Source organism: Oryx dammah, unplaced genomic scaffold (genome assembly GCF_014754425.2).
Source record: "Oryx dammah isolate SB20612 unplaced genomic scaffold, SCBI_Odam_1.1 HiC_scaffold_3, whole genome shotgun sequence".
In the NCBI taxonomy this organism is placed as follows: domain Eukaryota; kingdom Metazoa; phylum Chordata; class Mammalia; order Artiodactyla; family Bovidae; genus Oryx; species Oryx dammah.
Window position 1 is genome coordinate 35,786,024 of NW_024070187.1, and position 12,879 is coordinate 35,798,902.

Sequence of the window (12,879 nt, forward strand, 5' to 3'; positions counted from 1 at the left end):
AAGTTACATCTGCAGAGCACACAACGCTATATGACACAGGGCTACGAAAACATCCAGTCAGCTGGAAGAAGAAAGCGTGGAGAATACGCAGAAGCATGAAGGCTTTGTTTTGCTCCCGTTGCCCCAACCACATTCAGGGCAGTATTTTAAAAACACCAATCTGAATAATGTCATTCTCCTGCTTAAAATCTTTAAAAGACTTCTCATTGCCTTGAAGGTAAATTTCAAACCTCTTTAGCAGGATTAAAAAGGTCTCCATGGGGGAAGGGGGTAAAAAACAATGGGCTCCATGATGTGACCCTTGCCTGACTCAGCAGCCTCTTCCCATTGCCATTTGAACCTCCGGCCGCACTGACCTTCAGTTCACTGGCCTCACTGTCTCCCTTACAGTTAGGCCACAGCAGGCAGGGCTTCCTTTTCACCTGGCAACTTCCATCACTCATCAGAATTCAAAATGAACGTGATTTTCTCAGGGTTGGTCCTCTGTTCTTCTCTCTCTCCCCTCTCACAACACATCACTGTGTGTAAATTATGTCTGCAGAGATTGTCTTCTCCAATTTGTGATGAATTTCCTGAGAGCAGGTGTGCTACTGGAGATATTTCCACCAGGTATCACCTTAAAACATGCTAATCTCCTACCCTTTGAGCATCCTTCAAGGACCATCATGTCTGAATCAACCTCCTCTGCCCTGTAACCAGTGGTGCGCTGGTAAATGTTCTACAACCAGCTTTCTTAAAAGGAGAGGGGAAAAAGCTGGAACCGTCATTTGCAGCATTTGCCAGTTTCTGTGGTTTACCTGTCACCCTCTAGTTTCTTAATTGGTTTTCACTTTCTTCAGAATGTTCATCCTTATCTGACTTTCTATTACATAATAATTTATTGACTTTCTGCTCCACTGTAATTTCTGCTCCAGATTTTGCATCTTTTTTTACTGCCATATCTCTGATACCTAGAATAGGGTCTAGTATAGAGTAGGGGCTAAAAAAATAATTGTTAAATGAACAGTGAAAAGTGCTGCAAAGGAAATATTTAATCTTGACTCCTTTCATCCCTTCTTTTCCCTGTAACCTTTTATCTTTTGAAAAAGATCAGAAGCTAAAATGATCATCTGGAAAGACTGTAAAGCTCAGACGGTAAAGAATCTGCCTGAAATGCGGGAGACCTGGATTCAGTCCCTGGGTTGGGAAGATTCCCCTGGAGGAAGGTATGGCAACCCACTCCAGTATTCTTGCCTGGAGAGTCCCCCTGGACAGAGGAGCCTGGTGGGCTACAGTCCATGGGGTCGCAAAGAGTCGGACACAGCTGAGCGACTGAGCACAGCAAAAGACGAAATATATTTATAAAGCATAGTGACATAAACATTTTATGTGTATTCAAAACAGATGTGCGAGGTCTCAAAACTTACTTGTTGCTTTGGTCTACAAATACAGAAATCCCATTTGGAATTAAATCAACATCATTTTGGTCCCAGGATATCTGTAACCAAAATATATTCAGGTACCAAACATGAAAGAAAGTCTGAATAATCAACCACAAGACCATCATTGCTAGTATATTCTTCCCTATAAAACTTTAAATAACTAGGCGTTAAATAATTATTTATATAGTTCAATCATCTAAATATATATAAATAAAAACATACCATAGTATATGCTATATATTGCTTTATGCATATATCATCCATTTAATTTTTTACAGTGTTCATATTGATTGAATAATTGCTATCTTTTCACTTTGAGAGTGTATAAACATAAGGCATCAAATGAGGAGCAAGTGGGAGAAAAGTCTTACAGTACAGAAGTATAATACCCTTCAAAAAACACATCCAATATATAAGATACTATAATAAAAAATATTTTTAAAAACATTAAATCTAAACTATAATCTGATTTTCATTAGTACTCACAGAAAAACGTATGCCAAGTTCTTCTTTAATGTCATTAGCATCATCATTTAGAACTCCTTGCAAACACCTAGTGAAAATTTTGGTTTAAAATATATATTATTTCTACACAACTTCAAAAGAAATAAATGGTCAATGGAAAAAATGTGAACAATATAAAAATTTATAAAGTGTATTAAAAGTCATGTAAATTTCTCCTTCTCCACCTTCCCATACCCTCTTCCTAGAGTTAACCTTTACAAGTTTGATTGGTCAGATTACTGCCTATCATGTAGACACTGCTGAATCCCGGTGGAAATTATAAGAAGCCTCTTCCCCTAGACCAGCGCTTCCCCTGAACCAGGCCTTATTTTGTCCCCCAGGGGACATTTGGCAAAATCTGGAGACATCTTTGGTTGTCACGATTAAAGGGAGTGTTATGATTAAAGGGGATCCCTTGGACTGCAAGATCAAACCAGTCAATCCTAAAGGAAATTAGTCCTGAATAGTCATTGAAAGGACTGATGCTGAAGCTGAAACTCCAATACTTTGGCCCTCTGATGCAAAAAACTGACTCAGTGGAAAAGATCCTCATGCTGGGGAAGATTGAAGGCAGGAAGAGAAGGGGATGACAGAGGATGAGCTGGTTGGATGGCATTACCAACTCGATGAACATGAGTTTGAGCAAGCTTCCCTGATAGTTCAGTTGGTAAAGAATCTGCCTGCAATGCAGGAGATTTCTGTGTCAGGAAGATCCGCTGGAGAAGGGATAGGCTACCCACTCCAGTATTCTTGGGTTTCCCTGGTGGCTCAGCTGGTGAAAAGAATCCACCTGCAAAGCAGGAGACCTGGGTTCGATCCCTGGGTTGGGAAGATCCCCTGGAGAAGGGAAAAGCTACCCACTCCAGGATTCTGGCCTGGAGAATCCCGTGGACTATAAAGTCCTCGGGGTTGCCAAGGGTCTGACACGACTGAACGACTTTCACTTAGTACTGGCATCTGGTGGGCAGCAGCCCCAAATGCTGCTAGGCATCTCTACAATGTCCAAGTCAGTATTCCACAACAAAGAATTATCTAGCCCCAAATGTATGTACTGCCAAGGCTGGAAAACCCTGCTCTATACTGTCAGAGTGTATAGTATAAATCTAGCCAGTGTTTTCTTTCACTAACAGTACAGAGAAGAGAGTCTTTTTCTTCCATCTGTTGTCAACTCTATGTTGTATGAAAAACTTTTTAACAGTTGTCAATCTATAAGCAGAAAAATTATATCTCATTTTCATCTGCATTTTCTTGGCTACTGGTAAGATTGAGCCTATTTTTTGAGTTTATATATATACATATAGTCATATCTATATTATACAAAAGATATTAATTCATTGTCTATCGTGTGTTGTCAGTTTTTTCTTTGGAGAACATAGGTGGCCGTTTAACCTAGAACAAGCATTTTTCAGTCCTTAAAAAATAAAGTTCATGGGCTTCCCTGCTGGCTCAGTGGTAAAGAATCTGCCTACAAATGCAGGAGATACAGGTTCGATCTCTGATCTGGGAAGATCCCAAATGTTGCAGAGCAACTATGCCCGTGCACCACAACTATTGAGCCTGTGCTCTAGAGCCTGGGAGCCGCAACTACTGACCCAAGTGCTGCAGCTACTAAAGCCTGCATGCACTAGAGCCCACGCTCTGCAACAAGAGAAGCCACTTCAGTGAGAAGCTCGGTGCCACAACTAGAGCAGCCCCCACGCGCTGCATCTAGAGAAAGCCAGCCCAGCAATGAAGACCTAGCACAGCCAAAAAATAAATCAATAAAAATTAAAAACCAACATTTGTGACATGCTGATTTATTGAAATAAGTGAAATATGATTAAGTAGGATTATTTAAAATCAATAGAGCATGTATGATTCTCATTACGAATATCATGTACTATCCAAAGCAACCATTTCCATCTGGATAAATTCAAGAGACTAGACCACAGCTCTGTTTATTGTGCCATTGCTAATTAGAGGAGCATTTGGCTTTTTTCCACTTCTGAAGGTTTACTTGATTATAAGTCATGCTAAAATTCAAACTCATCTAAAGAGCACGCACATTTATTGAAACTGAAGACCTTATCTATGTGTTTCTGTGTGTATCTATGTGTCTGTGTATAACATTATTTGTGTCTAAACAACGGAGATGGACTGAGACTGACTAGATACACAGTCCTAAAAAAAAATTATATTTACTTACTTTCCAAAAGAAGGACTGAGTTCTTTTAAATCTTCCAATGATGGCTCCTGGTCCAGAAGTTTCTTAAACAGAGCCAGTGGGAAAGGGAGGTAGACAACATTAAAATTATATAGGGAGAGTCCACATAGCATCCCAAAAAGGAAATACATCTTCTTCTCAAATTTAGGCTAGAGAAGAAAAAAAAAATCCTTTATGTATTATATATAATCAATAATCCAGACAGATAATTAGATTAGTAAAAAAAAAGTTTGGTTCCTTTTTCTAATAGTCAGAAATTAGAAACAAAATGAGCTTCAGGAAAATAAAAATTTGAGGTTCTCATATAGGTTATAATACAATATAAAATTCTGTAAGTTAAAATACAAATTTTAACAGTTTAGAATCTTAAACAAATGAATTTGCTTGTTGTTACTGATAGCATATCTGGAATATGAAAAAAATGCTCAGTGAACCTTAAAAATGAAGGTTTTCACTATTGAACTTTACAGTCTTTGTCTTCAAATTCATGCAGAAAATGACGCCAGGAAGGAAGGGTGTACTTTATCTATGCCTGCAGCGGGTGTCAGTCATGCCGGGGGTGTGTCAGAGGAGTGCCTGTCCCTTCAGCAACGCAGCCCTCAACACAGGTGTGCTTACAGGGGCAAGCATACGGGTCAGGGAAGGCGACTGATGCTGTTGACTGTGAAGGTCTGTGGAGGGAAGAAGGCAAGAGTCCTGATAAAACTGGCTTCACTCTTCTCTGCACTGTGTGGTTCTGGATGACGTAAACCCCGGCCACATCTAGCCAGGCTGTCACTGAAGCCCAAGCGACAGGTCACTATTCCAAGACTTCAATTCCAGTGCCAGCTTTGCTGTTAGCTGATCACTGACTTTAGGGACCCATATAGTAATCTGTGCTTCAATCTATCTGCTCTATTTTCTTCCTAGTCTAATTGCCTAGGAGAAACGTTAAAAATGCATGTGAATTTTGAAAATGAGTTAAAAGTTCAATACAAGTACTCTCCAAAGGTGACCTAATCTAATCGGTCTTACTTCCTGTATTTGTAAGATGTCCCTGATTCTAGTGGATTTTGTCTCTTTGGTTTCTACCCAGCAGTATAGTATTCAGTAATGCTTAAGGTTAAGCACTGGGGGCTTTGGGATCACTCTTAAATTTATATCCTCACTTGGTCACTTGCAAGTTGAATATTCAGTTCAGTCTCTCAGTCTCTTTGCGATTCCATGGACTGCAGCATGTCAAGACACCCTGTCCATCACTAACTCCCAGAGTTCACCAGAGTTCATTCAAACTCATGTCCATTGAGTCAGTGATGCCATCCAACCATCTCATCCTCTATTGTCCCCTTCCCCTCCTGCCTTCAATCTTTCTCAGCAGCAGGGTCTTTTCAAATGAGATAGTTCTTCGCATCAGGTGGCCAAATTATTAGAGCTTCATTTTCAGTATTAGTCCTTGCAATGAATATTCAGGACTGATTTCATTTAGGATGGAATGGTTGGATCTCCTTGCAGTCCAAGGGACTGTCAAGAGTCTTCTCCAGCACCACAGTTTAAAAGCATCAATTCTTTAGCACGCAGCCTTCTTTATATCCAACTCTCACATCCATACATGACCACTGGAAAAACCACAGCTTTGACTAGACGGACATTTGTTGGCAAAGTAATGTGTCTGCTTTATAATATACTGTCTAGGTTGGTCATAACTTTCCTTCCAAGGAACAAGTGTCTTTTAATTTCATGGCTGCAGTCACCATCTGCAGTGAATTTCGAGCGCCCTAAAATAAAGTCTCTCACTGTTTCCACTGTTTCCCCATCTATTTGCCATGAAGTTATGGGACCAGATGCCACGATCTTAGTTTTCTGAATGTTGAACTTTAAGCCACTTTTTTCACTCTCCTCTTTCACTTTCATCAAGATACTCTTTAGCTCTTCTTCACTTTCTGCCATAAGGGTGGTGTCATCTGCATATCTGAGGTTATTGATATTTCTCCTGGCAATCTTGATTCTAGCTTGCGCTTCACCCAGCCCAGCGTTTCTCATGATATACTCTGCATATAAGTAAAATAAGCAGAGTGACAGTAAACAGTCTTGACGTACTCCTTTCCTTATTTGGAACCATTCTTTTATTCCATAGAGTCTTCCCTGGTGGCTCAGACAGTAAAGCGTCTGCCTACAATGTGGGAGACCCCGGGTTCAATCCCTGGGCTGGGAAGATCTCTTGGAGAAGGGAATGGCAACCCACTCCAGTATTCTTGTCCTCCCCCGCCAAAAAAGGGGCTCAAAGAAATATTTGGCTTCCCTGGTGGCTCACATGGTAAAGTGTCTGTCTACAATTCGGGAGACCTGGGCTCAATCCCTGGGTTGGGAAGTTCCCTGGAGAAGGAAATGGCAACCCACTCCAGGGTCTTGCCTAGAAAATCCCTTGGACAGAGGAGCCTGGTGTCCATGGGGTCGAAAAGAGTCAGACACGACTGAGTGACTTCACTTTCAGTTTCTTTCTTTCTTGTTATTCCATATCCAGTTCTAACTGTTGCTTTCTGACTTGCATACAGGTTTTTTAAGAGGCAGCTCAGGTTGTCTAGTATTCCCATCTCTTTCAGAATTTTCCAAAGTTTGTTGTGATCCACACAAAGGCTTTGGCATAGTCAATAAAACAGAAATAGATGTTTTTCTGGAACTCTCTTGTTTTGTCGATCCAGCGGATGTTGGCAATTTGATCTCTGGTTCCTCTGCCTTTGCTAAAACTAGCTTGAACATCTGGAAGTTCGTGGTTCACATATTGCTGAAGCCTGATTGGAGAATTTTGAGCATTACTTTTACTAGCATGTGCAATAAGTGTAGTGTGCGGTAGTTTGAGCATTCTTTGGCATTGCCTTTCTTTGGGATTGGAATGAAAACTGACCTTTTCCAGTCCCATGGCCACTGCTGCGTTTTTCAAATTTGCTGGCATATTGACTGCAGCCCTTTCACAGCATCATCTTTCAGGATGAAATAGCTCAGCTGGAATTCTATCACCTCCACTAGCTTTGTTTGTTGTGATGCTTCCTAAGGCCCACTTGACTTTGCATTCCAGGATGTCTGGCTCTAGGTTAGTGATCACACCACCGTGATTATCTTGGTTGTGAAGATCTTTTTTGTATAGTTCTTCTGTGTTTTCTTGCCACCTCTTCTTAATATCTTCTGCTTCTGTTAGGTCTATACCATTTCTGTCCTTTATTGTGCCTATCCTTGCATGAAATGTTCCCTTGGTATCTCTAATATTCTTGAAGAGATCGCTAGTCTTTCCCATTCTATTGTTTTCCTCTATTTCTTTGCACTGATCACTGAGGAAGGCTTTCTTATCTCTCCTTGCTAGTCTTTGGAACTCTGCATTCAAGTGGGTATATTTTTCCTTTTTTCTTTTGCTTTTTGCTTCTCTTCTTTTCACAGCTGTTTGTAAGGCCTCCTCAGACAGCCATTTTGCTTTTTTGCATTTCTTTTTCTTGGGGATGGTCTTGATTCCTGTTTCCTGTACAATGTCACCAACATCCATCCATAGTTCTTCAGGCACTCTGTCTATCAGATATAATCCCTTGAATCGATTTGTCACTTCCACTGTATAATCGTAAGGGATTTGATTTAGGTCATACCTGAATGGCTGGGTGGTTTTCCCTACTTTGTTCAATTTAAGTCTGAATTTGGCAATAAGGAGTTCATGATCTGAGCCACAGTCAGCTCCCAGTCTTGTTTCTGCTGACTGTATGTAGCTTGTCCATCTTTGGCTGCAAAGAATATAATCAATCTGAAGTCAGTATTGACCATCTGGTGATGTCCATGTGTAGAGTCTTCTCTTGTGTTGTTGGAAGAGGGTGTTTGCTATGACCAGTGCATTCTCTTGGAAAAATCGATTAGCCTTTGGCCTGCTTCATTCTGTACTCCAAGGCCAAATCTGCCTGTTACTCCAGGTATCTCTTGATTTCCTACTTTTGCCTCCAGTCCCCTATAATGAAAAGGACATCTTTTGGGGGTGTCAGTCCTAGAAAGTCTTATAGGTCTTCATAGAACCATTCAACTTCAGCTTCTTCAACATTACTAGTCAGAGCATAGACTGGGATTAATGTGATATTGAATGGTTTGCCTTGGAAATGAACAGAGATCATTCTGCCATTTTTGAGATTGCATCCAAGTACTGCATTTCGGACTCTTTTGTTGACTATGACAGCTGTTCCATTTCTTTTAAGGGATTCTTGCCTACAGTAGTAGATATAATGGTCATCTTATTAAAATTCACCCATCCAGTCCATTTTAGTTCGCTGATTCCTAAAATGTCAACATTCACTCTTGCCATCTCCTGTTTAACCACTTCCAATTTGTCTTGATTCATGGACCTGACATTCCAGGTTCCTATGCAATTTTGCTCTTTATAGCATCGGACCTTGCTTCTATCACCAGTCACATGCACAACTGGATGGTTGTTTTTGCTTTGGCTCTGTCTCTTCATTTTTTCAGGAGTTATTTCTCCACTGATTTCTAATAGCATATTGGGTAACTACCAACCTGGGGAATTCATCTTTCAGTGTCCTAATTTTTCACCTTTTCATACTGTTCACAGGTTCTCAAGGCAATAATACTAAAGCGGTTTGCCATTCTCTTCTCCAGGGGACCACTTTTTGTCAGAACTCTCCACCATGACCCTCCTTCTTAAGTGGCCCTACAAGGCATGGCTCATAGTTTCACTGAGTTAGACAAGGCTGTGGTCCATGTGATCAGATTGATTAGTTTTCTGTGATTGTGGTTTTCAGTCTGTCTGCCTTCTGATGGAGAAGGATAAGAGGCTTATGGAAGCTTCCTGATGGGAGAGACTGACAGAGGGGGAAATCGGGTCTTGTTCTGATGGGCGAAGCCATGCTCAGTAAATCTTTAATCCAACTTTCTGTTAATGGGTAGAGCTGTGTTCCCTCCCTGTTATTTACTTGGGGCCAAACTATGGTGGAGGTAATGAATATCCATAGACAGTTTATTTAATCTCTCTGTGCCTCAGTTTCTTCATCTTTAAAATGAGGCAAACCACCTATCTCATAGAGTTGATATGAGATTTATTTTCTTCCTTTCCATTCCCTACTTGCATTGTTTTGATATATTTAGTCCCTATCCTTCATCATTAACCTCAGGGCTCCATTTTCCAATAACACTTTTTCCAATCACTTCAGTCCCCCTTGATTTCTTTAGGTCCTAAGAAAGAATCCCTTAAATTTGTATAGTGACCTAAAGTTTTCAGGGAGCTTCACACTTTGACATACCTTTTATCTTGTTTTCATCTCACAATAGCTCTATAAAGCAGGCAGAATAGAAATTAGTTTTGCTAGTACTTAGGCATTTTTACTGGAGAAGGCAATGACGACCCACTCCAGTATTCTTGCCTGGAAAATCCCATGGACGGAGGAGCCTGGTAGGCTGCTGTCTATGGGGTTGGACAGAGTCGGATACGACTGAAGTGACTTAGCAGCAGCAGCAGTAGCAGGCATTTTTACAGTTGAGGAAACTAAAAACTCAGAGAGGCTAAATTATACACCCACCATCACTCAAGACTAGATCTCTGGGCTTCTGATCTCACAAGAGTGCTTCCTTCCCTATCCTACCTATTTCCCAACAACTATTACAACAGACCTTGATGCTGGGAAAGATTGAAGGCAGGAAGAGAAGGGGACAACAGAGGATGAGATGGTTGGATGGCATCACCGCCTTGATGGACATGAGTTTGAGCAAGCTCCAGGAATTGGTGATGGACAGGGAAGCCTGGCGTGCTGCAGTCCATAGGGTTGCAAAGAGTCAGAAACGACTGAGCGACTGAACTGAACTGAACTGATTACAACACAAAGTCAGCAGCACAAAATTTCAAAAAATTGTTAAAGTTCCTGGTATTTTAGTCTTATTGCTCTATCTACATATATAAAATGTTTTCAAAGGAAAGAGATTGTGTTATCCACTAATCTGAATCTTCTATAGTATTTAATACAATGTGGGAACTTCAAGAAACAGCCAGTAAAAACTTGCTGGTTGACCCTACCAATGGCACACCTTAGCCACTCTTATCTTTTAGAGATTCATTCTTTCTCAAAAAGATGTTTTGTGGCTAAACATCTAATCGCTAAATTGTGTCCAATTCTTTTAGGACTCCATGGACTGTAGCCTGCCAGGCTCTCTGTCCATGGATTTCCCCAGGCAAGAATACCGGAGTGGGTGGCTTCTCCAGGGTATCTTTCCCACCCAGGGATCGAATCCATGTCTCCTGTATTAGCAGGCAGATTCTCTAACACTGAGCCACCTGGGAAGCCTTTCTAAAAAGATACAAAACACCTTTTAGTACTTTTTCACTCTCATTCATGTTCTCTTCCTGTACCCTTTTCTTTCTGGGTTCCAAACTCCACCATATCATTTGAAAGAGTATTTGCAAGTTTATGGGAAAGGAGATCAATAAATTGAAATTCAACATGTGATTCTTGTTAGAATTACTTGCTCTGTGTTACTAACAGAGAAGGCTTCCCTTGTGGCTCAGCTGGTAAGGAGTCTGCTTACAATTCAGAAGACCCGGGTTCAATCCCTGCATTGGGAAGATCTCCTGGAGGAGGGCATGGCAATCCACTCCAGTATTCTTGCCTGGAGAACCCCGTGGACAGAGAACTTTGGTAGGCTACAGTCCACGTGGTCACATAGAGTCAGACATGACTGAGTGACTAACACACACACACTAATAGAGAAATGAAGTTTTTACTACTTTAAGAAAATGTTTACATATAGAGAATCTTTGTAAAAATATAATCATTGCAGAAATGAATCATCTTATTAGAATTAGCAATTATCTCTAGGATTCTGTTAACAATTTCTCTCCTAGTTTGAAACTCTAGATTACTGCCTCTTAAAATTTAGGAAACTACCCAATATTCAACAAAGTGTAATACATCTAAACAATGGAATACTGCTCAGCAATAGAAGGGAATGAACTATGATAGATACAACACACATGATTCTCAATATCATTATGCTGAATGAAAGGACGGATACAAAGACTACTTATGATTCCATTTATGTAAAATTCTAGGAAATTCAAATTATAGTGACAGAAATCGAATCAGTGGTTGCATGGGCATGGGGCAGGGAATAGAGGCAGGGAAAAGCAGGATCAGAAAGGAACCTGAGGAAACTCTAGGGGATGATGGATGTGTTCAGTGTCTTTTGTTTTCATTGTCTTGAATTTCATGGGCATAGGTATACATCAAAATGTATCAATAGGTACCATTTATCATATCTCAAATATACCTTATTCACACTGTTTAAAAATTTAATGTTCATATGAATCACCTAGCGATCTTATAAAAATATATATTCTGATCTGGTCCTGAGATTCTGCTTTTCTAACAGTTCTAGGTAATGCTGGAACTTCCGCTCTGTGGACCACATTTTGAGTAGCAAGGCTTTATGTGACCTAATTTTACATTAGCAGGTATTGTGTTCATTTACAGTATATGGTATACTTTTTCTGTTCTGAAAAACCATAAGAAAACAGATAAAAGGCTTACGTTGACAGGAAACCACATGTAGGAATCCTCTTCAGGATATATGAACATTCCATAGTCTTCCTTGGTCATAGATTCAAATATACAGTGAAAAAACTCAGACTTCACCCCATCCCCCACAGAACGAATTTCTTTAATAAATTCAACCTGAGAAAAGAGGACATTGTCAGGTCCAGATTTAAAATATGATGCCTTGACCTTTACAGAAAAGTTTCAAGCCTCCTGCCATCACCAGAATTCCCAGAATCCACTCTCCTTACCTAATTGTACTTTGTTCTCTCACTTTGCTTCTGATAGTGGGTGCCGTGAACCTGTTTACTGTCAGATTACTGCCTAGTGAGTACATAGGTTCCTCCCATGGCCACATGAACCAAGTGAAGTGAGATTCTGGCAACACTCAACAGTCACCAATTATGTGGACCAGCATCTTGAACCAAATTTTGATGTGCTTCAAACCCCTGGGCCACTAAATTCCTCAATTTTTCTCTCTTGTCCAGCTTCCTCTCATCAGTCAGGCTTTACAACTTAGGCTACAGTCAACAAATATTTGGTTTCTTCTGCCTCTCCCCTCATTAGGACTTCAGATAAACAGCCCTTCCTGTCAGCCTGGACAGGGCACCTTTGTTGGAAATTTCAGTGCTGACTGCCCAGAGCCCTCATGTGAGCATCCATAAGAACTGGTCCCTCTTTTCTAAAGTCTACCTCTGGGATTTGTAGTGCGAGTACTATCTTAGATTTCCTCTCACCTCTCTAACTACTCTTTGTTGTAAATATTTATGTATTTGGCTGTGTTAGGTCTTAGTTGTGGCATGTGGCATCTTTAGTTGGGACCTGCAAGATCTTTAGTTGCAGCATATGAACTCTTAGTTGCAACATGCATAATCTAGTTCCCTGCCCAGGCATCGAACCCAGGCCCCCTGCATTGGGAGTGTAGAGTCTTATCCACTGGACCACTGAGGAAGTCCCTCTAATCACTCCTTCTATACTTCCCTTCCTGTTTGCTTCTTTCCATCTTTTTAATGTAAATATCACCAAGCTTCACTGAGAGTTCTCTTTCACTTCTCTTTACCTAGATTTACCTCCTTGGCCTTGTTCATCATCACCAAGGGCCTGCCTCACATTTCATCAAGATACACCAAAAATAAATTAAGCTTGCTTCTGATTTTCTTACTTCCACTTATTTATACTAGCAAGGTTGTCTTTGCTATGGTCAGGACGT

The 12,879-nt window shown here is 40.6% G+C and overlaps 1 protein-coding gene across 1 annotated transcript in view; it reads right to left on the bottom strand.

The window, feature by feature from the left end:
* LOC120861949 (probable E3 ubiquitin-protein ligase HERC6) overlaps window positions 1-12,879 on the bottom strand; it is a 52,755-nt gene that overhangs the window by 2,878 nt on the left and 36,998 nt on the right. Inside the window, exons 17-20 of the mRNA XM_040237880.1 lie at window positions 11,664-11,807; window positions 4,111-4,277; window positions 1,908-1,974; window positions 1,407-1,477 (exon numbers count right to left, since the gene is read on the bottom strand). Of these exons, the coding sequence (XP_040093814.1) occupies window positions 1,407-1,477; window positions 1,908-1,974; window positions 4,111-4,277; window positions 11,664-11,807 (449 nt within the window). The remainder of the gene's footprint in view (window positions 1-1,406; window positions 1,478-1,907; window positions 1,975-4,110; window positions 4,278-11,663; window positions 11,808-12,879) is intronic.